Here is a 26370-nt window from a genome sequence, read left to right on the forward strand (position 1 = left end):
TCTCCACCACTGAAAACCTCTGGTTTTCCCTTTCTAAAGTCCATAATCAACTCCTTGGTTTTAGTGACATTGAAGCCTCAGTTTTTCAAAACATTTGTGTTGCAGTAACAAATACATTGGATCACCACAATAATACAATAAAAGAAATTTCAAATTTTGTTCAGTGATTAGATTGGTTGTAGTTTTCTGAAGCTGAAGGCTAAATAGAACCTCTTGCAAAAAAGTAGAATGATGACAGTAGATTGTTAAACTCAGTACATCTGGAAATCATGATTCTTAACCCTTTTCTACCATCCATGAGATACTTTAATGAGGAACTTTGTACAGTACTTAAATTGCTCTTGTTGGTACTACATCAATATTTCTTGCGATCATTTGTGTTTTTTATAATTTTATTTAATGTAAAATCACTTAACAAACATCACAATGTTCAAACTTAATCCAAATACATGTGATATTTTATGCAAAAAAGGAAAAAAATATAAGAAAGAAAAACTACCTTTTAATCCCCCCCCACCCCTCTCCAATACCTTCAAACTTAATATATATATATATATTTATCAATTTATTTATTTATTTATTTATTTATTCATAGAGACCAATAGAAGAAAAGGAATATTTGAGATTCATCTAAATTTTAATACCAACAGTTTATAAATATGGGCTCTATATTTCACAAAAAGTACGGTATATCTTAAATTGTAAGTAATTTTCTCAAGTGGAATACAACTCCGAACTTCTGCATGCCATTTGTCCATACTCAAATCAGTATCTGACTTCCAAGTTACAGCAATATGTTTTCTAGCTATTGCCAAAGCAATTTAAACAATTTTTATTTGATACATATCCAATTTTAGTTTGGGTTTAATTCCTCTAACATCTCCCAGTAAAAATAACATTGAATCCTGTGGGAATCTTACTCCAGTTATTAATTCTGTAATGTAGATAAATATTGGGAGAATTTGGTAAAATTAGAGTAGGTTACATACATATACATATTTTAAAACAGATCTTATTTGAAATACTGAAGAATTCATATTCAATGGACTTTACAGAAACTATGGAGAATGCTAGGCACATTTCACAAATAGCTGCTCATTGAAATGATGTCATAAAATGAATCGACTGGAGTAAGGTCGTTTGTGTTGAACATTTTTACGAGGCTTCTGTCCTTTCTGCAAAGTGCACGAAAAGGTCACTCCTGAGAAGTTTGTTTACCTAAAACAACAGATGGGAGCAAAAGACGAACACCAATTGTTTGCTGGAGATGGTGGGGGTTTTGTGGCAAGTGAGAGTGTCACATGGGCTTTCTAGCAGTCTCAGATGAAGAGAGAGGGAGAGACTGAACAGTCACAGCTGAAGCAAGCAGGAAGCTTGTTGGAATTGAAACAGAAAGCTCCAGAGTGGCAGATGGCTGGAAGTGCTATCTGTCTGATGTTTCTCTTGGAATAAGTGGAACAGAAAGGAACTCTGTAGTAGCCTGAAAGAAAGAGGTTATCATCTGGAGAACCCTGATGGGGCAAGTTTAATCAACAAGATATTGAGGCCACTAATGGTGGTATCTCAGTTGTGGAAATCCTGGAACAACAAATATCTCTCTGTAAACCTCCAAAGAACCTTCCTGAGCAGTAAACATTTACCTTTCGAGCATCAAAGCCTGGTGAACTTTATACATGTTAAATTCTGTGCGCAGTATAAGAATTGCCTGCAACCAGTGAACTTGGAAGAATGAGAAGTGAGATTGAACTGTGAGCCAAAGATCTTCTGTTAAATTTACGCACACATCAAACACATGCACTTAGAATTAGAAGGGGGTTAATTTGGGTTAGTTAAATTAATAGAGATAAGTTGAAGTTTGATTCTGTTTAAAGATAATTAAAAACAACTTTTATTTAAGTAACCATTTGTCATGGTGAGTACCTATTGCTGCTGGGTTTTGGGGTCCTTTGGGCTCATAACAATTCCAATAAATTACCCAAATCAAGCCAAAAAGGTTTAACTGTGGAACGCTGCCAAATCGAATGTAAAAAAAAGTACCAACTTCTTGTCCACGTCTAAAGCACAAGTCTGAATATAGTCCAATCTCTTTATCAATTTTATTCCAAAGTTCAATTAAATGTTTAATCATGGGTGTTTCTTTATTTGCTATTAACAATCTTGCATTCCATTTATACATAAAGTGTTGTGGATCAGTTTCTCCTATTTTTTTAATCAAGTTCTATATATAGCCATGGTGAAACATTATTTAATTCATACGTTAATAAATCTCAACTGTCCTGCTTTATAATAATTCATAAAATAATGGAGCTGTAAACCTCCTAAATCATATTTCCACGTCAATTTCTACAAATAAACCCTAGCCATTTTCCCTTTCCAGAAAAATTTTCTAACCCAAACATTTAATTCCTTAAATTTTTTTGGAAAAATTGAAATTGGAATCAATTCGAATAAATATTCTATTCGATGAAAAACATTCATCATAATACAATTTACTCTACCATTCAAAGTAATAGGGAACATATTCCATTTTTCCAAATCTTCCTTAATTTTCTTTAATAAAAATAAATAATTTCATTTAAATATGTTTGTCAAATCTGATTGCACACGAATTCCTAAATATTTTATTCCAAGATCTGGCCATTCTGGATTCAATTACTTCCTGACATTTCTGATAATATCCATTAACTGAAGACATAATCTCACTCTTCTCCCAATTTATTTTATATCCTGATATAGCTCCATATTCTAATTTTAAGTTGTTGCAAAGAATTTAAGGGACCTGTTAAATAAATCAAAACATCATTTGCAAATAAATTTATTTTATATTCTTCTTGTTTTACCTTAATACCAACAATCTTTGAATCTTGTCTTATTAATTCAGCGAATGGTTCTATTGCTAAAACAAATAAAGATGGAGACAATGGAGAACCTTGTTTACTTGATCTCATTAATTCCAAAGATGTTGAAATCTCTCCATTTGTCACCACTTTGGAATAGGTTTTTTATACATCGTTCTAACCCAATCTATAAAAATTGAACCCAATTTACATTTCTCTAAAACTTTAAAGAGGAAATACTGTTCTAATTGGTCACATGCCTTTTCAGCATCCAAAGTAACTGCTACATTTAGGTCTCTTTTTTTTGAACCAAATGTATTAAATTAAGAACCCTTGCTACATTATCTGCAGATTTACAACCTTTAACAAATCCAGTTTGATCCATATGTATTAATTTTGGTAAATATTTTGCCAATCTATTTGCTAATGTTTAAACTAATATTTTGTAATTGACACCTAATAATGGTTTCATTAGAATACTTTTTTCAGAATTACTGTAATAAAGGCCATTAAAAAGGATTCCAGCAGATAATGTACCTTCATAGCATAATTTAGCACCTCTATAAATGGAGATATTAAAATATATTTAAATTTCATAAAATTCTACAGAAAATCTGTCTTTTGCCGATTTATTATTTTGCAATGAACTCATTTCCTCACTAATTTTCCTTACAGTAAATACTACATTTCAAATCTTTCTGTTCCCCATCATTTGGACTAGGTAAAGTAATTTGAGATGAAAACTTATCAATCTTATTTTCATCATGTACTGATTCAGAATAAAATTCCATGAATACATCAATATATCATTTATATCCTGAAAGATTTTTAACTGCATTAATGACTAGATGTCTGTTCAGCTTTCAATTGCCATGCTAAAACTTTATGAGCTCTTTCTCCTAATTCATAATATTTCTGTTGAGTTCTTTGAATTAATTTTTCTGTGCTATAATATTGTATTATTAAAATTTATTGAAAATTTTAATTACTTAATTGTTTCTTCTTTTCTTCAGAAGGATTATTTTGGAGAACTTTTAATAATTTTATCTGAGTAACTATTATTTGACCTCATATATGCTTTTAATGCATCCCAAATAATATTTTTATTATCTAGTGAATTAAAATTAGCTTCTAAAAATAATTGAATTTGCTCTCTTATAAAATCACAAAAATCTACTCTTTTTAATAAGGCAGTATTAAACTTCCATCTTTAGGGTATTTTTCCTTCCTCTAAAGTTGAACATATTAATAAAAATGGCGAATTATCAGAAAGTATTCTTGCTTTATACTCAACTTCAGTAATCCTTCCTTGTAACTGTGCCGATAATAATTAAAACAAAATCTGTTCTCGAATAAGAATCATGTCTCTTTCTCTAGGATACAACTTTCGTCAAATATCAACTAATTTAATTGCTTCATAAAACTTAATATAGCCTTCGCCGTTTTCACTCTTATTGCCATTTTAATTGATATATCCAATAATGGATCAAGACAACAATTAATATCTCCTTTTAAAACCTCTTCCTGCAATTCCACTAAGAGTTTTTAAAAAAGTATTCTTTATAAAATCTTCATCTACATTTGGTGCATAAATATTCATAAGTGTCCACATTTTGGAATAAATCTGAAAATTAATCAAAACATATGTCCCCACAGGATCTATGTAGTATCAAAAAAATTTCTGGTAATTTTTAAAAATTAATATAGCAGCCTCTTGCTTTAGAATTAAAAGATGAAGCGATGACTTGGCCAACCCAATCGCTTCTTAATTTAGAATGTTCTTTTTCTGTCAAATTTTTCTGCAATATCAACCTTCATCTTTTTATATCTTAATATTCTTTTCCTCTTAATTTTGCTATTTATCCCATTAACATTAAAACAAACCAAAAAATATTTTTTATCATCAATTATCCCAAATCAAAATCTCTTCCAATCCCGTTATCCCAGGTCTTTTTATCACCTCAAACAAAATCCTGTGTGCATCTCTGTTGCTTAAAAAGAAATTAGAAAAAGAGTTATTAAAAAAAAGAAAAACCCATAAAAAACCAAGCAAGAAAATTAATACTTTTAAAAACTTTTTAAAAAAAAAAGTGCTGAATAAAAATATAACAGCACTATTTCCCTCCACCATGTGGGTCATGGCAGCTGCCACATAATGGTTCAGGCAAGCAATGAAGAAGATCCAACTGCACCCCACCATGGGAAAAATTAATGAATTACACATTAGGAAATAATAAATTGCCTGTCGCTTCAAGGTCCAAATTAACTTGATCATCATCAATTAAAGATTTTTTCATCTCAGATTCCAGCACCAACTGAGACTCTTTGACAACTTGCAATCTGCCTCAGCACAACTTTCTTCAGTGTAGTTTGGATCTGCAGCACCTCTCTTTAAATTTCTTGCTGAGAACTTAAAGTCAATAATTTTTGCTGTTCTTCCTTAATAGTAGGATGTGATTCTGCAAATCTTTGTGCTTCTTCTTCATTCATAAAGAACTTGGGTCATTCATTCACCAAAAACACCTTCAACATAGCTAGTATCTAAAAGTAAACTTGCAGCCTTTCACCTTCATTGGATTGAATTCTTTCCTTTTATCCACCACTGCTTTACTAAATCCACATAAAAAATGTTTATTTCCATCAATAACCATTGCTCCCACATTCTGCCTTGCTTTCTGAACTGCCAATCTTAAAATTTTTTTTTGTCTTGTGACGGAATATAGATATGTTTTTGTGAGATAAATTGGGGCAAGTATTGTGAGTGAAGGTCACATACAAACATTTTAAAACAGATCTTATTTAAAATACTGGAGCTCTGCTAATGCTAGACATGTCAGATCCTTTGCAAAAGCTTTGGAGAGTGCCCAAGAGACTTCTCTAATGGATTGTTGTTTACAAAAAAAAACAACAGATGAAAGAGCTCGTTGGAGCCACATTCTGTCTGGAAGGGAACTTGCTGTTCTAAGAGGATCATGTGGTTTTGTAAGCAGAGAAAGTAAAACAGGCTGTGTGTGTGTGAGAGAGAGAAAGAGAGAGAGACACACACAGATCAGTTCTACAGTGTTAAAGTCAGCAGGAGGAACTAGAACAGGACAAGTTGACAAGATTGTGAAAAACCTATTTTGAAGATGGGTTGTGAGTGCTTAGTTTAGCCTGGTCAAAGCCCTTTATGTTCATGCAAGAGGAGAGGACTGGCTTTCTAATGTTTCACTTAGAATAAGAAAAACAAAAAGGCACTCTGTGGTGACCTGAAAGAAAGATGTTATCATGTGGAGAACCCTGAGGGGGCAAGTTTCTTCAGCAGAACACTGTAGTGGCTGATTAAAAAGGAATCAGCTCTGGAGGTCCTGGAACAACAAATTTCTCTCTGAAAACCAACAAGAACCTTCCTAAGTGGTAACCATTTACCTTTTAATACACTAAAGCCCGGCGAACTTTATAAATGTTAAATTCTGTGCACAGTATAAGAATTGCCTGCAACCAGTGAACTTGGAGGAATGAGAAGTGAGATTGGACTGTGAACCAAAGAACTTTTCTGAACCTACACACACATTACACACACCTGCACTTAGAATTAGAAGGGGGTTAAGTTAGGTTAGTTAATTAATAGTGATAAGTTAAAGTGTGATTCTGTTTTCATGTTCAAAGATAATTAAAAGCATCTTTTGTTTAAGTCACCATTTTTCTTGGTGAATATATATTGCTGCTGGTTTTGGGGTCCTCTGGGCTCGTATATCACAGACGTTTAATCAATATGGCTCTATGTGGTTGATTGGCTATGGTTTCCAACATAAAGCTCTATGAGCCCTTTTCAATTCAATTTCATTTGAAAAAGTTTCTTCTCCAAAATTCCAGGAATCCATCTTGTGATCATTTGGATGACATTAAATAGAATTTTCCAAAACTAGCATGTTTGGATCTCAAGCCTTTAGATTTTTAATTCCAAATTATGTTACTTAAAAATAATCATTCAGAAACATTTGAAGTTAGCAAGGTTTATATTTTATTAGGTTCTTTAATTGGTTTGGGGAGGGGGGGGAAGGAATAACATTTGCCTTAAATACCATTGTCGGATAGTATTGTGAATGGCTTTAACTGAAAATTATTAATTACTTTCTAAAATGGTGTTATGCACATAACTAACTCACTAAATAATAATTTTTTATCGTATTTGAAGGGGCAACATTTATAATTTCAATTTTTAGAATCTGTTGTGTTAAGCACTTGAAGCAGGAGTTGTCTTCTAGTTAATTCAAAGGATTTATTCCTAATGTTATGTTATGCACCATAAATATGCACCTCCTATTTTTAACCCACACTGAATAACTTAACACTTAATTTGTAACAGAGGTGTTGCTCTGATTTAAAATTTTTAAAAAGGCAAGAGCAGACATTTAATACTTTATATCTGCTTCATCATTTGCTTAGGTAATGGCTGATCTTTTACCTCTGATCTTTTTGATATACCCCATGACTGGCTCACTGCAGTCTTTCTTCACTGTCCTCGTTGTGAATTTTTAAATTTCTCATCCCTACCTCTACCAGGTAAGAATTTGTAGATACAAACCCTCATATTTAAGTTGAGAAATTATATATCAGTCTATTTAATCTTACCTCACAGGACAATTTGCATCACCCTCATGACATAATCACACCACACCACCCTATCCCAGCACCCCCCCCCCCCCCAACAAATATTCCAGTAATCATTTAGGTGGAGATTTGTGAAATTTCCTCTATTACATGTATATTCTTCAGTGGGGAGACAAAACTTGTGCACTATACTTTAGTTGAAGTCAGGCTTGGAAGTGCATAGCAGTAACATAGAAGACTGACTCCCATCTACTCATGGATAGGTGGTCTTCAAGATGAATAGCTGCATCCCACAAACAATCTCCTAAAAATCTGGCACCCTTATTTAGAGCATGTAGGTACCTCACTGGTCCCAATATAGGGTTACGATTGGTACTGACTAGCCAGTAGATCTCTTTAAAGATTTTAATACTGTGGTATTATCATGTCTCCATATGTTTTACAGTATGCACTGACAATGGGATGCCTTTTTGAATTTTTCTTCATTCTTTCTATGTTTAATATAGGGGTAGGGGTGGAGGAAGGAATTCTCTTGATGTTTTTTATTTGGAATGATTGTTGATTGTTAAATATATTTAAATGTAGAATAAAATATTACAAAAAAAAGTCAGGCTTGGATCCAAAAATGTTGCTTTAAGGCAGGGGTGTCAAACTCAAATTCACGGAGGGCCAAAATTAAAAACTTTGACTAAGTCGAGGGCAGAACTAAATATTTATTGAAAATTTTCAACAACATCTGCATGTTTTCTCTTCTTTCAACATATGTAATGTTAAACTTTTTCTTATTAAAATAAATGTTTAATAATAGTTTTGGATAAACTCTTTCCAGAAGCATTAACAAATGAGAACTAAAATATTCAATAAATAATATTTCTCTATAGAGGATTTGTCAAATGTTGCTAGTGTGCTGTCGAATAGTAAAATTTGAGGGCTATTGAGAATGTGGAAGAATAACATGATTCCTGAAACAATCAAATGGGTGACTGATTGTGGGCATGAACTCTAGCAGGGTTATTTGCCATGCCCTTTTTCCATCCTTTGATTTACACACTTTTCAAGTTTTATGCCTAATGAGCTTGTATTCAGGTGCAGGACCATTTTTAACCAGGAATATATTTATCACTGTGACATGAAACTATTGGAAGATCGTTTTATCCTGAGATTAAAGTTCATAATCCTTACTCAGGCCTGTGTGTGAGAGGGCGGGGTTTGCGGGCGATCGGGTTGGACAACGACAGTGCGGGGGCATCAGCTCTCGCTGCAGGGAGGCATCTCGGCGGATCAGCGGCCCTGTCACCGTGAGTCGCGGATCGGCCTGCGGCAGGGAGGGGGATTGGGCAACGGTCCTGGCGAGGTCAGGCCCGAGGCCTCTGGTTCCGGGCGCTGGGAAGCGGCCTTGGCTTCCCCTGACACCGGCCAGGCCCCAAAACCAGAGTCCACGGTGAGACCCTGCAACGTAAACAGAGGAGGTGGGGGCGATTAGCAGGCTGACGCCAATGCATTCTGGGATTTGTTGTATTACTCTGCATGCGCTATACTGGTGCGGCGGCCAGCGGGCCACCTCTAATACATTTTTGAAATGATCTTGCGGGCCAAATATAATTATATGCCCGCGGGTCAGAATTTGACATGTGTGCTTTAAGGTATTATTACTCTTCTGTTCAAATTGTCTTGCTCTTCCTCACCTCCAGACCACAATCAGTGAGGATTGGTAAGAACATTTCCACAATCTCCATCAGTACTGGAACACCACAGGGGTGCGTTCTTAGCCTCCTGCTCTACTCACTATACACCTATGATTGTGTGGCATGCTACGACAACACCACAAATTTGCTGACAATACCATGGTAATTGGTTGTATAAAAAGGGGCGATGAGTCAACATACGGGAGATAGATTAAAAACTTAGCTGTATGGTGCACCAATAACAACCTCACACATAGTGTCATCAAAAACCAAGGAGCTGATTGTTGACTTAAGGAAGGGAAAACCAGAGGTATACAACCAGAGATCATTGAGGGATCAGAAATGGAGAGGTGAGTAATAAGTTCTTGGGAGTTACTATCTTGGAGGATCTTTCCTAGACCCAACTCACTGATAGCATTGTGAAGAAAACATGTCAAGCCTCCACTTCCTCAGAAGTTTGTGGATTTTGGTATGACAACAGAAACTCTGGCAAATTTCTACAGATGTGTTGTGGGACTTGTGCTGATTGGCTGAATTGTTGTCTGGTATTGGGACATCAATACCCCTGAGTGTAGACCCCTGCAATAGGTTGTGGATACAGCCCAAGACATCACGGGCAAAACCCCACCATTGAGAACATCTGCAGGAACCCGGCTGATGGAGAGAAGCAGCAATCATTAAAGATCCACATCACTCAGCACATGCTGTGTTCTTGCTGCTACCATCAGGAAAGAAATATAGGTGCCACAAGACCCCCACCACCTGGTTCAGGAACAGCTGCTACCCCTCCACCATCAGACTCCTCAACAACAAACTCATTCGTTTAAAGACTCACTTTTTTCACTTTATTAATTATTTTCTCTCTGTATTACACAGTCAGTTTCTTTTTTGTTTGTCTTGTCGTGGTTGCATACTTACCTGCGTCGGGAACATTGCCAGTCGCCGTTGATGATGTATCTAAAGCAATGCATGGGAGTAATACCACGCATGCACAGGTTAATTAAGCAGTCAGCATACAGGTGATGGATCTTGGATGCAGAAGGAGGAGAGTGAAAGCATCAAGCTCACTTGTGTGGCGGTAAGCCAATGAGAAGGTCAGGTGGGTTTGGCCTGGTGGTGTTTGGGGTGAGAAGAATGCAGTGTTGTGTCTGAAGAGAATAAAGTAAGTTGACTCCATTTTGTGCTGAAAAAAGTGAGCAGTGTATTCTTGTGTGTAAACTGGGTAAATCAGTGCTGTTACAGTTTACATGTGTACGTTGATTACTTTTTTTTAAAACACTACCAGGTGATTCTGCCTCACCTGCTTGAAAAAGAATCTCAGGGATGTATGTGTGGTACCATCTATGTACACTGACAATAAATCTGAAGTTCACCTTGCCACTTCCTTTCCTAAATACTACTTGTATGTACTCATTAAATTCATAGTTTGTGGATAAGAGCACCAAGGCGCCTTTACCAATTCCTTTCACTCTTTATATGAAAAAATATGAAAAGTGATGGCTTAATTTTTCCATTAGGTTCTCACCATATGACCCCAAGATGTAGAAGCAGAAGTAGACCATTTGACTTATCAAAACCGCTCCGACATTCCATCATAGCTTCTCCCACTCAGCTCCATTCCCCTACCTTCTCCCCATAACCTCTGATACCCTGACTATTCAGATGGCCGCCAATCTCTGCCTTAAACACACCCAATAACCTGACATATGCAGTTGCCCATGGCAGCAAATTCCATTTGTAGTAAAACACACACCAAAATGCTGGAGGAACTCAGCATCCAAAGAAAGCAAAAATAATTGCTGACATTTCAAGCCTGAGCCCTTCTTCAGAGACTTTCGTCTTTCATACATATTCCATTTTGCCCTTGGATACTCCCATGAAGCCATTCTCTATCCTCCTCCATGATTGTTGTTTCCTCACTTTCTCATCAATTTTAATGGATATACTGCACGGTTTCCTTATCCTAATCATTAATAGAGGTTTTGAAGTTTTTGGATCTCACCACCAATACCATTATTTTGGGACAGGGAAAACTTGTATGTACAATGTTTGTGTTTCTGATTGCCATAACTTTTCAAAAGTGGATTTAAAGTAAATAAATTGCTGGTTCTGATCTAATGCTGCAGAATGGACAAACTCATAAGTCAAGGTTCTTTTATTATCATGTAATAGTACAAAATATGTAATATTACATGAAATTGCCTTCAGCCTTCCATAGGGCAGTCAAAGATTTACCATTAGTGTTACCCAGTACCCCCTTACAGTATGACAGAAAAGGAAAAGAGAGTCCCTTCAGAGACTTAGTTTCCATGGATTCCCCTCCAGCTTCCCGCAGCCACACAGACTCCTGTTCAATCCATCGGCATCCCAAGCTCCAGGTCCAAACCACCGAAGTGATCACGAAGCATTCGGTGCTCTGGAGGCTCTTCGGGAGTCCTTCTTGCCCTCAGCCCCCTCTTGAATCCAGCTTAGATATCTAGTTCCAGTAAGCCAGTCTCCATCAGCCTGCAGCCCATGCAGGTCCCACATGTTGCTTGCAGCCTCTGAGGGTTCCTTAGGTGCTGAGTTCCTCGCTGGTTTGCTACTGTGGTCACCTTCCCTGTAGGGTTGTCTCCTTTGTTTCTACTTCTCCATGAGAGGTGTTCTTCCCATTTCTGGTCTGCTGCATACTCGGAGACTGGATCCTTTCACGGCCACTGCCAGCACAGGCGCTTCCTTCTTGGGCACAGACATGTCATCACCTCTAACAGATCGATCAACAGATCAGAGCCGACAACATTGGGACTGGGTGGCTGAACCTATCGGAGCTCTCCCAGATCCACGCCAGTGACAGGGCTGCCATTAAGCAGCTCCGGCAGCGCTGCTATATGGATGTGCATAAAGAGTGACCACAGGAAAATTGCTCTGAGATTGTTGGCACACCAGGGTACATGTTGATTCCTTTAGAGGTAGAATTTTAAAAAATCAGGAATGTATTAAATATTTATTGATTATCATGACTTTTGATTTCCAGAAGTCCAGTTTACTTGGAGACCCTTCTGTATTACCTCAGGGAGCTACAGGACTTGCATCAACTATGACAACGATTCCAGGGAAAGGGATTTTGACAGAATTATCGAAGGGTAAATTGAAAGCATTTGGGTGTCACAGCTGAGAAATTACTTTGAACAATTGAAAAATTTTTACTGCTTAATGAATGAAATGAGGACCTGGAACTGCTATATTACAATCATTGGGGAATTACTGGAATGAGCTGCCTGAGAAAGCTAATAGAAATGGGTACAATTTCAATAAAAAAAAGACATTTGGGCAGACATAGATAAGAAGAATTGGGCCAAACACAGGGACTAGCCCAGAATATCAGCATGGACAAGTTGAGCCAAAGGGCCTTTTCTGTGCTCTATGGCTCGATAATTATACCCCTCTGAAGCCTTTCTCTTTCCTCCTCCACAACTGTCACTGACTTAGCTTTCTCAACAGCAGTTATGGGTTATTAGATGTTATGCTTATTCAAGTAATTGATGCTTTTTTATTGATCATCTGCAATGATCCCTATTCCAATCCAGAGGTGACAGATTAGGACATTGTGGGGCTGGTAGTTCCTGCTATAATTAGGTTAAGCGTGGGTAATTTGGGAGGTGAAGCAACCCTTACATTGCTCGTTGCTTGATTTCTGTGTTTTCCCAGCGATGAAATCCAGGTTCTCGTGCTAATCATGGACCGGGGTTTTCTACAAATTAGTGGGGATATTAGTTATTTTTAAAAAATCACCACCAATGGCTTTTCCTCCTTCCATCTGGTTTTGCTCTGATTGGACTTGGAATAGAATACCTGTTTTTGGGAATCTGGTGTCAAGGATGTAATCTGGTCTTCAAAGCTGGCTGTGTTTAATTTGGGCTTTAATGTTGGAGATGTCTGCCTGGGAAAAGATGCAATATTGGTTCACTTCTTCTGTTAGTAGATTAGGAGAAATTTTGTGATGGTTTTTTTCCTCTGCTGTTTTCTGGCTAGTGTAAATGTGGTGGGCTGAATGGTTTGTTTCTATGCTGTATGACTCTATGCTTTGAGGTGTCAGCTGTCACTACTGTATTGTCTCAGAAACACTCATGATATTTAGATCTTCAAACACTCTTCTAGCAAGAGGCAGGTAACTGGGTGACTGTTAGGAGAGAGAAGGGGAATAGGCAGCAAAGCACCTCTGTGGCTGTTCTCCTCAACAGTAAGTATACCATTTTGAATACTGTTAGAGGAATTATCTAGCAGGGACAAGTCATAGTGGTCAAGTCTCTTACCCAGTGGAAGGGGGATGTAGAGGAGAGCTATTGGGGATTCAATAGTTGGGCGAATAGATGTGTATATGGATTTTACTGAGGCATTTGACAAGGGAGACTTGTTCTGAAAATCATAATCCATGGGATCCTTGGAACTTTGGCTGTATGGATTCAGAATTTGCTTGCCTGTGGAAAGCAGAGAGAAGTAGTTGTAGTAGCATTCTGCTTGGAGGTAAGTGACTAGTGGAGTTCTGCAGGGATCAGTTCTAGGACCCCAGTTCTTTGTGATTTTTAAAAATGACTTGGATGAAAAAGTCATAAATGGATCAGTAAATTTGTGGTTGGTATGAAGGTTGGAGGTGTTGTGGATAGTGTTGAAGGTTGTCAGGGGTTGCATCAGGATATTGAAAGGATGCAGAGTTGAGCAGACAAGTGGCAAATGGAGTTCAATCCGGATAAGTGCGAGGTGATGCATTTTGGAAGGGCCAACTTGAAGGCACTGTATATGGTTAATGGTAGGATGTTTAACAGTGGAGGAAAGAGGGACCTTGGGGTCCAAATCCAGAGATTTCTCAAGATTTTTGCACAGCTTGGAAAGGATAGTTAAAGAAAGCCTATGGTATACTGGGCTTCATTAGTTGGGGGTTGAGTTCAGGAGTAATGGGGTAATATTGCAGCTCTATAAAACTCTGGTGAGACTACACTGAAAATATTGTATTCAATTCTGGTCACTTCGTTACAGGAAGGATGTAGAAGTTTTGGAGAGGGTGCAGAAGAGATTCACCAGGATGTGGCTTGGACTGGAAAATGTATCTTGTGTGTCAAAATCAGTAGAGCTAGGACTTTTCTCTGTGTAGTGAAGAAGGATGAGAAGTGACTTAGAGGTCTACAAGATTATGAGAGGCACTGATAAGGTGGACAGCACTTTTTTCCCCAGGGCAGGAGTAGCAAACACCAGAGGACATCTGTAAAAAGAAAAGGGAGGAAAATTTAGGGGAGCCATCAGGGATAGATTTTTTTTACACAGATGTTTATGGTTGCCTGGAATGCCTTGCAATAGGAGCATTTAAGAGTCTCTTGGGTTGCTTTCCTAATGAAAAATAGAGGGTTCTGAGGTTGTGAGGATTTCATTTTTTTTTTTTGGTAGGTATATATAGGCACAACATTTTGGGCTAAAGGTCCTGCACTGTGCTGTAATATTTTTTGTTCTTTGAAGGCTGTCATTAATATAATGATTCTGCCATTATCAGAAATCTCGCTGTATTTGTAAATAAAAGATGCGATTAAAAAGACAGCTCCTCTTGCACAAGATTAACCAAATCTCTGAGTATCTTTTAAGTTTGAATGTGATATGCCTTGCATTAACCATCCTCTTGGATAATAGTGAACCTTCTGATGAAATATATTGCTTTATTGCATTGTTTCCCATTAAAAGAAATATGTATCTTTTAAAAAATGTATATTTAAAATGCTCATAATTGCTTTAAAATACATTTTAAAAATAAATATTCTTCAATCAGCAATTGTTATTTTGCCACAGGTATTCCAGTTCCTGCATTTACTGCTGAATTTGCTAAAGCAGCTGCTCAGCCTCCAGTGGGGACTTTACCATTTTGGTCAAATCAGAGGTCAATATGGCAATATACAACTGAGCAGAAAGCTCCCTTTGAAAAGCCAAATATGGTGATGGGGTCCTCTCCACTTTCTGCTTCTATTAGCCAGGCTCATCTTCAAAGCATTCCCAATTTTGATATGGGCAACTTTTTAACCTGCCACCAAAAGCAGCAAACTCAGTCAACTCCTCTGAATGGGACTTTTTGGGTAAGCATTTTGTTATATATCATCCTTCCAGTTTCATAACAATTTTCTCTCTGTTCCTGTGGAAAATTAAGGTTGGAATTCTTTAGGATATGCTGTATGTTTCTTTTAATGTGTTCTAACAAATCTTGCTAGTTTTGAATAACTACATTTTGACATGAAGACCATGATAGTATCCCAAGTGAAAGAGGAGTGACTCCAACTCTCAAAATTATTGAATAACTTTCATTTTGTTTTTGTGATTTTGGATGTCCTTGGAAATATACCCAAAAAAAGGAGGTATTGTAAGTAAATGCAGCAATAATTATATGAATAAATATATCTCATTTTCTTTAAATTTGTTTTTTATATTTAAATTTTATTTGCAACACAGAAAAAGCTGATTTCGGCCATTGAGACCCATGCCGCCCAATTATACCCAATTAACCTACAATCCCGTACATTTTGGAGATTGAGAGGAAAACCTATGCAGGTCACGGGAGAATGTACAAATTCCTCGCAGACCCTGTTCAATTTGAACCCAGGTCGTTGGCGCTGTCATCGATAAACGTTGAAACTTTTGGAAATAGTTTATGCCTAAACTAAATATAAATAATATAATGAAACTGAAGATTATTTCATGACTTAATGAGTTGTTTAAAAATATCTTGCTAACTACAGCACAATAAGTACTGAGTTGGGACATGAAAAACTGACAGCAGGAGGAGGAAGCAGTAGCATTCGGTAAGTGTCATAATATGATGAAGCGAGGCAACTACATAATCATTTGGTCGTTAATGCCTTTCAGTTAGGGCAGTCTGTGATTCTTATTGAGCTCCAATTCCATTCGGTTAGATGGAATTGAGAGCCAATAGTAAATGTCTTGGATAGTATTGAAGGTTGTCAGGGTATTGAATCAGGATTCAATCAGGATATTGAAAGGATGCAGAGTTGAGCGGACAAGTGGCAGATGGAGTTCAATCCTGACAAGTGTGAGGTGATGCATTTTGGAAGGACCAACTTGAAGGCAGTGTATATGGATAATGGTAGGATGCTTAACAGTGGAGGAAAAGAGGGACCTTGGGGTCCAAATCCAGACATTGCAAGCAATGTCCTCTGAAGGAAAAAAAGTTGTTTAAGGACTTGTATATTTTAACCATTTATTTAACATAACAATGCTTTTGTAAAGGTAAAGGTTCCATTATTGGAATGTAATACTACATTTTTGAATGTAACGTACATGAAATTCTTTAACTTTGTCTTCCATAAGGAAGATAGAGTTGCCAGTTTGTCCAGCATCCCTCACTGAAATGAGGCCTCAGTGAGGAATGAACTTATAACCCCTGGTTTACAAAACCAGTGCTCTAACCACTAAGCTATTGGAGCTTCTTGTTTTCTTATTGACAGTATTCAGAGGACCACTAATCATATTTTGTTCACTAGCATTGTTCCGGGATCTAAACTGGAAAGATCATAGATGCATGTACAGTAAAACTCTGATTATCTGAAATCGAATTCTCCAAAATCTTATTTATCCAAAATTTTTTCGGAGCTGAACTGACCTCACAAGTTGGAAAAAAATTCCCCTGACATGAAATTAGAACGACAGTTATCCTTGTTTCAGGTAACTCCCTCCCTCTCTCTCCAACTCTCCCCCTCAAACTGAGTGCCATTGTCTCCCAGCCACAAGTAGTCAGAAGAATCCCTTTCCCTGGCATCATCAAGGAAAGTGGCCTCCCAGGTAGCAGCAGGGATGTTGGGGTCCTGGCTGGACTGGGGATATTGGGCTTCTGGCTGGAGTGGGAACCTTGGGCTCCCGGCAGCAGTGGGATCTTGGTGGGGAGGTGTCAGTGATCGGCAGTGGCTAGCATTTTTTGGTGAGAATTAAACATTTTAATGCTTAAAAAACCTTCTCTTGTTGTTTGTTGTTGTTTAAACACTGTTACAAGTGATTTGCTGTTGCTACTGGGCTGTTTTTAAAAATGACCAGTTATCAGAAAAAAATGTTTATCCGACTTGGGCCTGGTCCTGACCATTTTGGATAATCAGGAGTTATATTGTATTTCCAATCTTACCAACTGTGATATAGCCTGTTTGACATCAGTGTTTTAAGTTCACAAATGATCATTTGGTCAAAGTGCAAAGTTTTTATGGTATTGTTGAAATCCAGTAAAATATGGTGCCCAGGGGCAAGGAAGTAGAGTAAAATCCTCATTATCCAAAATTCAATCAACCCAAAACTCAAATAACCAGCAAAAAAATCGAGACAATAACGACCAAAAATTCAAATAAGTAAGGTTAGGTAGATGGAGCACTGAGACTTTGTCGGACACATGCAGGTTTGCCCCGCTGAACTAGCAGTGCCCCTCAATGTGCATGCATTAATTTTGCTGTGACCACTTGCGTGGTGGTGAGCCAGGTTGTCAATGTGAAGGTGAGCCAAGGGCCTGACCAGGACACTTGGATGGAGGTGAGTCAGGTTGTTAGTGCAAGGAAGATGTGCTGAGGGCCTGACTGGGACATTTGTGTTGAGATGACTTGGGTTGTCAACGCAAGGAAGATGTCACGAGGCCCTCACGAGGATACTTGAATCTGAACCAGCAAGATGGGGATAAGGTATGGAGGAGGAGGGAGAACTTCACTGAGACTTCACTGTCAAAGTTTGGATTTTAGACCTGGGGTAAAAGATGACCCTTGATTTTGAGGCGACATTTTTAAGTTTTAGAGGATCGTCCTAAATGCCGACATATATGGTAGGTAAAAAATACATGCTTGATATTGGCGGGGGGTTAATTATGACAGCGGCATGGTTAGCGTGGTGGCTCATGCATCACTTCTGCAGCGCCAGCTATTTGGGTTCAAATTTCAATTTTGTTAGATAATGGGAATTACCTGTTTGAAGTGAACTTTACATAATTAAAGACTACTTTTTTTCCAAATTGATTTACATTTCGCACTGATTTTTGTCTTTTAAACAATGTATTCTTAATGCAGAAAATTTGCTTATCCAACATCCACAATCTGCCATATAATGGAGATTCTACTGCAATGGAGTTGGCTTTAGTTGAAAGAAACCTTATGTTTGATCTTCCAGTCAGTCACTGCCATGTTCAAGATTATGAACACATTTTAGTTATCCTTAAATGTGTTGGTCTGAATGGTGTGCAGTTCAGCAGAGCTTCAAAGCTTGCTCCTCCATCCCCATGTCAGCCTCTGATGGAGATGTGGTCCAGTTGAATTATGGTCTCTAATCTCAGAGTAACCAATGATGCATCAGAATTTATTGTCATGAACAAGTGATGAAATTTGGTGTTTTGCAGCAACATCATAGGGCAAACATTCATTTATAACCATCTTACAACATTACTATAAATTTTAAAAATTAAAATAATAGTGCACGCATTATCTTTGGTTCATTAATTATTCAGGAATCTGATGGCAGCAGGGAAGAAGCTGTCTTTGTGCCATTAAGTGCCATCTTTAGGCTCCTGTACATTTTTTCCCCATTGGTAGTAGAGAAAAGAGAGTGATGGGGTTCTTGGAGGATAGAGGCTGCTTTCTTAAGACACCGCCTCATGAAGATGTCCTTGATGGAATGAAGTCTGGTGCCTGTGATGTCGCAGGCCAAGTTAACAACCCTCTGGAGATTTTTTTTCTTGTCCTGAGAGTTGACAACTCCATTATTAGCCAGGATGCTCTTCACAATATGCCTGAAGAAATTTCCAAGTTTACGGTGACATACCGAATCTCCTCTAAGACACTTCATAAAGTATAGGCGTTGGTGAGCGTTCTTTGTGATTGCATCAATGTGGATAGATCCTTGGAGATGTTGACACCCAGAAATTTGTAGTTTTTGACCCTCTCCATTACTAAGCCCTTGATGAGGACTAGGTCATGTTCTCCTGACTTCCTTCTGAAGTCCACAGTCATCTCCTTAGTTTTGCTAACATTGAACACATGGTTGTTGTCGTTAGACCATTCAACGAGCTGATTTATCTCCCTCCTGTATGCCTCCTTATTGCCATTTGTGTCCTCCCAATGCTGTCGTGTCATCTGCAAACTTGTAGATAGCATTGGAATTTACCTGGCCACACAGTCGTGTGTATAATGAGTAGAGCAGTGGGCTAAGCACGAATCCTTGGGTGTGCCTGTGTTGATAATCAATGAGGACAAGACTTTCTTTCCAACTCACACCAACTGTGATCTTCTGATGAGAAAGTCAAAGATACAGTTGCTGAGGGAGGTACGGAGGCCTCGAGTTTGTAGCTTCTTGACCAGCACTGAAGGAATAATGGTATTGAAGGTCAAACTGTAGTCAATGAAGAGTGATAAAATATATGACAAGGTCTCAGCGATAACTAAGCCCTGGATAGTTTAAGGCTGAGATGTCACCTTGAAAAGCTTTGATTTGATAGGCTGGGGGAGAGGATTCTAATTTTGTGACTGAGGGAATTCTCTTTTGGTTCCTTTTACTGTAAGGGGCATTGGGTCATGCTAATGAAAAATCTTTGTCTGCCTTATGGCAGAATAAAGACAATTTTGTGTAATATAACAGTTCTGTTTTATTACAAAACAATAGTGTCTGATCTAAAGCTTTGTAACAAATTGTGTCCCTGACATATTTGAAAAAAAATCTAAATATATAATATATATATTAAAAATTAAAACATTTAAAGTGCAAAAGATTAAGAGGAATAAAATAAATTGACCTGTTATAAGTATTTCATCTTTATAATAGTTAGCTCCCCTTTGAAGATCTATAAATAAATAAATAGGGAGTTCCATCATTATCCAGGTTTGCACACCAGTTCTTGGAAACACTTGCTTGTGTTCTGCATTATTTTCCAAAATCACTGGCTTCGGCCATTGTTATTTAGTCCCTTACTGTTCCATGAAGATAAAAGAAATAATTTTTCTTTAAACAACACGTTTTCGAGAATATATTTAATGAAAGAAAATAAAACTGTTAATGCAAAATCTTGCTTTTGTATAGAATGAAACAGTGGGCAACCAAACATCATTACTAGGTGTGCCACCAAATGATATGAAAATACCAAAGTTTTGCAATCTTCTGCCAAGTCTGAATTTACGTGGTGAGTAATATGAGGAGTTGTATATAAAGGTTAAAACCTTGTGTGTTGATTTGTAGTTAATTTTGGGCCTATCCCTTTAAGAAAAATTATTGTTTGTAGTCTTACCATAGTGACTATGACATCATATGTCATAATATCAGAGCAGAGTTACAGCTTGCATCTCATTCTTCAAAGAATTATGAACGGGACATGAGCTTGAGATACTTTTTGAATTCATCTTAATTTCGTCTATTTCTTACATCTGTTTAAAGTTCAATATTGTTATATCATTATACAGTAAATGCTTTGTTTATTCATCGTTATGAAAATCTCAATGCGAAGTTATGCAAAATGTTTATTTGCTTTATCATTGAATTAAAGCTACTTAAAGCTTCATCTAAAAAATTTGGTTTATTGGATTAATAAGATAGTAATTTGGAATATCATCGCTCACGTTTCCTTGAAGATTACATGTTTTGAAATTGGGAAATACTGGAACTTGGAAAGAAAATTAATAATTGGGAACTTTGTTTGGGAAAAAGGCTCGTAAAATTTGTCTGAAAGAACTCAATTTCTGTTAGAATATTCCAGAAGCCTCCATGAGAACATCTCTGTCTGACTGCAGATACCTGTAACCTTGGAGAGTTAAGAGCTAGTGGTTTGCAGAATCAGACAGGAAGCCCAGAAGAATGTTTTCTTAAAAGTTATAAACATAAGATAATATAGCTTGTGTGCAGAACACAGAGACAATTCAGCCAAAGAATGGTACAAATTTGTTCAGCAAGGTACAAATTTGTTTACAGTTCCCAGGAACTGAGAAGACAGGCTGCAGTGTGAAGAACCCAAGATGGAGGAGAAGAAGCCTCGTCGGGCTAAAGACCTTGAGCGAACAGTTCCTCTCAAAGAACTGTTTGGTCATGAGTTAAGCCAGCAAGGCAGACTGACATTGCTTGGCAGGAGATTGGAGCTTGCCACTATTGAAAAAGCGGCTTCAACTACCAACCAAGAAGAAGACTCCGATAAGGCACTGCAGACTTCACTAGCTGACTTAAAGGTTAATGGAACTGAAACATGAATGTACGTTGCAAAGCCCCCACTGTTACTGTACCGAGTGAAATGCTGAAGATAGAGACTCAATCAGCAGTATCTGAAAGTTCATATATGAATCCTGATAATAGTATTTCCAGGGTTGTGAGCGTAGGAAGATCTTCAAAAGGTATCTAGAGCAAGTACATGTGCTTATGTGCTTCAAGCATATCAGCTATGCATGCTAAGGCGCAAGCAGACTTGGCTACTATCTATACACAACGTGAGTGGTTGGAGAAAAGACATGCTTTAGAAGATAAGGATGCTGAAATGAAGAATCAAAAACTAAGACAAGAAGCTGAAATCAAGAAACAACAATTCCAGCAAGAAAATCAAAAAATATTATTGGAGAGAGAAAAGATTAAAAACTAGATTTTGAGGAATAATATGCTATGAATATGGTTAAAGTAAAAACATTAGCTTAGGCTTCTGCAAGATTTATCACTCAAAGTGAAATATCCAAAGATCAATGGGTACCGCAGCCACAAGAAACAAATATACTCGGGCAAGGAGCCACAGGTGGTGCTACTAGTGCTCATCTGTCAATGACCAACCCTGTTGAAATGGCTAGCGACATTCAATCTCTTCCGAGCGCACAATATATGAATCTTCCTGAAACGAGAGTATTTTAAAAACATTCAACCATGCAAGTTGATCATACTCAAATATTGATGTCTCTTCATGTTGCTGAAGAACGAGTAGCAAGTCAAGGATCTCCACCAGTGCCATCATTTATGTACCAAAGATCCTCATCAATGCCATATCTTAAAATTTAAGGTCCTACATCTATGGCACCAGTTCAAGTTCTGTATGCTCAATTCACAACAAGACAACCAGTGAAAAACCATTGTGAACAAGACAATATATTATCACTCATAGCAAAACAAAATGAAATTTCTGCTATGTTAGCCAGCAATAAGGTTCATATGGTTTACTTAAGAAGGAAATTCCAGTTTTTAATGGAGATCCATTGCAATATTTGACATTCATGAAATCCTTTGAACATCACATTGAAAGTAATACTAAAATCTGTTTCTTTTGACCATTGGTGGCCTCAAAAGGAATAAATAATGATTTTGACAGGTTGAAAGATTTGATATTATTTGAGGAAATTAAAAGGTGTGTTCTAAATGAGATTAAATTATACCTTGATGAGAGAGACATGGGGACGTGACAGCAAACAGCAAAGTTAGGGGATGAATATTCCCTGATTCACAAAAACAAATTTCAGAATAGAGAGCCCTTTCAGAGGGTTAATGTGGAACAGATTAGTAAACCTGTTCAGAAGGTTAATGTGGAGCAGACTAGTAAGCCTGAAATTAAGTCTGGCGAGAATGTTAAGAGAAAAAATGAAGGTAAGGTGGGAAAGGACAGAACTTCTGGATTTGTATGTCATTTTTATAAGAAACCTGGTCATTTTATTGCAAATTGTCTAGTGTTGAAAAAGAAATTAGAAAAGGAGGTTTTACCAGAAGTATGCATTCAGACAGTTGAATTTAAGGAGGGCAGATGTTCTAAACCTGGTAAGGGTGTTATGGATATTTTCAAACCTTTTGTGTCAGAGGGCTTGGTTTCAGTAAAGGAGGGACAGTGTTTTAACTCTTGATCAAAAGACTGACACAGGGGGAACGACTTTGATTAAAAATGTTGGAGGTGAGGTAGAGTTTATATCTCTTCACAACATAGTGCTGAATTCAGAATAAGTTAAAGGATTTGTTGTAGTAGGAGTTATTTCAAAATTACACATGCAGGGTGTCTTATTTTTATTAGGGAATTATTTGGCAGAGGATAAATTTAGGTCAGTTTTGAGATTAACAGATAAGCCTAGTAAGGATGATGTTGAGGAGGATTGTGAGATATATCCTGCATGTGCTGTAACAAAGGATGATTCCACTATCGAGAAGAAACTTTTGCCTCCAATACTTGCTCTGCAGAATTTTGATGTATCTCTCGGTATCTCTCTTGAACCGATTGTGATATTTACTGACCACAATCCTCTGGTGTTTTTGAATAAAATTAAAAATAAATATAGAAGATTGTTAAACTGGAGTTTAATATTGCAAGAATATAATTGCAAATTAATCATACCAGAGGAACAAATAATATGATAGCAGATTGTTTGTCAAGATGTTAAAATTAATCATGTATAGAAAAATATATTCTCAACATTGGGTTACATTGTTATTACATGTTATATATTGTGTATTGTTGTCACTTTAGTGAGTTTAAAGTCAATTTAGTTATAAATGAATTTTAACTCAAGTTAAAATTCCTTTCTGGGGGGAAAGTGCGACGGTAATGTTATATTTTATGTTGTATATAGATATTTTTAAAGGAGATAGATTGTGTAGTTTTTAGTTGGGTCACATACAGATGCAAACATTTCAAAACAGATCTCATTTGAAAGGTCAGTGCTCTGCTCAAACCAGACAGTCCAGGCTCCAAGTGCCTTTACAAAACCTTGTGAAGTCTCCATAGGCATTCTTCAATGTTGGTGTTAATTGGACATGCTGAGGATTAATGGATTATTGCTTTGGAAAGCAGCAATAAATTGACTCAGAAGATTGGGTTGGGTGCCACAGTGTATCTGAATGCAGTTTTCTGTTCTAGGAAGGTCATGTGGTTTTGCAAACAGAGAGAGTCAAACAGGCTTTTCTCTGTGTAAGAGAGAGAGAATTCATTTGGACAGTTCAGCATCAGCAGGTGGGACTGGAGCATGATAAGCTGGCAAGCTGTGGGAAAACCCTATTTTGAAGCCCTTGTGGACCATATAAGAGGAGATGGCTGGCTGTATAATGTTTCACTTGAAATAAGGGAAATAAAAACAAACTCTGTGGTGACCTGAAAGAAAGGGGTTATAAACTGGAAAACCCTGATGGGGCAAGTTTCTTCGCTAAGACACTGAAATGATTGATCGGAGGGAATCAGTTTGTGTGGGTCCAACGAGCAACAAATCTCTCTCTGAAAATCGACAAGAACCTTCCTGAGCGGTAACCATTTACCTTTCAAGCACCAAAGCCTGGTGAACTTCATAAAACACAATTTCTAGTAATTGTGTTTTATTCCATATTTTATCATCTGCAGTATTTTTCCTTTGTGACTTGTTTAAACCTTTCTGAACTAATTTTAAACCCTTTTTTAAATCCTTTCAGTTGGAAATGCAAAAAAGCATGGTGCTGTTCTGGAACCTTTGTTGATTCCAGCCATTTCCAGAGCACATGCACTGTCAGAAAAGCCACAGACAACTACTTCACGACGTACATTTCACTGCTATTCTCAGTATGGGGAATATACACAGGTAGTGTCACAAATTGCCATCTGTATTATTGTGTATAATCTGACTGGTTTTCCTATCATTCTAAGCCTATAGTCATTGCTTGAATGTTTGATGGTGATTTGGATGTACATTTCTTCAAAAATAATTGTGCTAAACAGAACCTATTCAAGTCTGTCATACTTGGGTATGGAAAATATTGTATAATGTCTTGTGCATACAGTGGCTCCCAGATAACATTGTGCTCCAAGGAATTACATGTGCAAATAAGGACAATTAAATAGGCTTTTTAAAATAAATTCTGGAAGTATTTTGCATTAACATTTAGTTTCAAAGAATGAAGAAGGTGGCAAGAAAGCTCAGATCATCAGTCAGATCAGGATAGAGAATCCTTTGAGATCTAAATGTGCATTTCCTATCTGTGGTTAAAGGATGCATTCTGGAAGAGAGAGGTTAATGTTTCCAAAGATTTATGTGGAATGACCAACTTGTGTAATTCACAAATTTTGATTACAATTACAAATCATAATTACTTTATTTACAAAATGCAAGTGTAACACAAGCTGATCAATGTGCCACAGACAAATTGGCTGAAATTTGTTCAAAGGAAAAGTATTTTTTAAAAACCCATATAAAATGCATTCTTACGTGGCCAAAGAGTTCCATTTTTCAACATTGTTTCATTATCAAATGTGATACTCAGTAAATGTTGAAAATCCTGCAAGTTCTGTGAAAAAGAGCTTTCAACTCTATCGGTGTTAACCTTTTCTTGCTGCATTTTAAAATTTTTTAAAATTATGTACATACATGTGTGTGTGTGTGATATTCGGTGTCAGTGCTGCACAATTGCTCAGCAAAAGGAGGTGTCCGACAGCCTACAGGTTACCCTTGGGCAAGGTGTAGTTCCTGTTTAGCCTCCCAATCAGGGTCATGTGATGCCATGGATTTCAGATGGTGGATGGTTTTTACAAGCAGATTCTACAAATTGGAATTTTGTAAAACTGAAAACACTGGGCAGATGAATCTGTTGATCAGTGGCCAGGGTTACCCATCCAGTTTAAACTCAGAAACTGAAGGCGGCAACCGGAAACTACTTCAGTATTTTTCCCATGTATAATCATGAACTCAACATCAACTATGGTCTCAGCTCAAAGATGGAGCCTTCACTGAAGGAGAACAGGGGAGGCAACAACTACAACATGGAGGGTCAGAGATCGTGACGGATGAAGAGACGTGATTCCCCACTCTGAATGGCAAGGCACCTGAGTGATGAATGAGAGAGAATCACACATATGGTTCATATTGTTAGAAGATGTTTAAATTATGGGGAATTAGGTGCAAGCTTCATTGAATTGATTTAAATGAATTCCAGTTGTCTTTTTCACTTCTGCTTTCTTAATCTTATCAATAATGTTTGCTGATTTTTTAAACTACATTTGTTAACAATTACTTTTTGATAATAAAACTTTGTTACATTATGAAATAAATCATGAATGTGTTTATATTTTGGTAGGATACCATGCAACCGAAGTACCAGAGCTCTATTCCCTCACAAAGCTCCTCTGAGGCCTTTGTTCCAGAGAGTGGAAATGAAAAATGCAAGGCAAGTGAAATTTCAGTTTGGTCTCATGTAGCTATTTTACTGTGATATTGTGGTTCAAGTAGAGATGCAGTGCTAATTTTTTAGGTGCTGGAGCTCACTAAAAACAGCAACAAGGAGGTGCTGATGCCAGAGCAGCGCTGCCCCACTGGGTT

The 26370-nt window shown here is 37.2% G+C and overlaps 1 protein-coding gene across 1 annotated transcript in view; it reads left to right on the forward strand.

Moving 5' to 3' along the window:
• Positions 1-26370, forward strand: part of raver2 (ribonucleoprotein, PTB-binding 2) — a 162381-nt gene that overhangs the window by 76552 nt on the left and 59459 nt on the right. Inside the window, exons 8-12 of the mRNA XM_069942360.1 lie at positions 12129-12237; positions 14927-15207; positions 20177-20276; positions 24494-24639; positions 26129-26218. Of these exons, the coding sequence (XP_069798461.1) occupies positions 12129-12237; positions 14927-15207; positions 20177-20276; positions 24494-24639; positions 26129-26218 (726 nt within the window). The remainder of the gene's footprint in view (positions 1-12128; positions 12238-14926; positions 15208-20176; positions 20277-24493; positions 24640-26128; positions 26219-26370) is intronic.

Source organism: Narcine bancroftii, chromosome 5 (assembly GCF_036971445.1).
Source record: "Narcine bancroftii isolate sNarBan1 chromosome 5, sNarBan1.hap1, whole genome shotgun sequence".
In the NCBI taxonomy this organism is placed as follows: Eukaryota; Metazoa; Chordata; class Chondrichthyes; order Torpediniformes; family Narcinidae; genus Narcine; species Narcine bancroftii.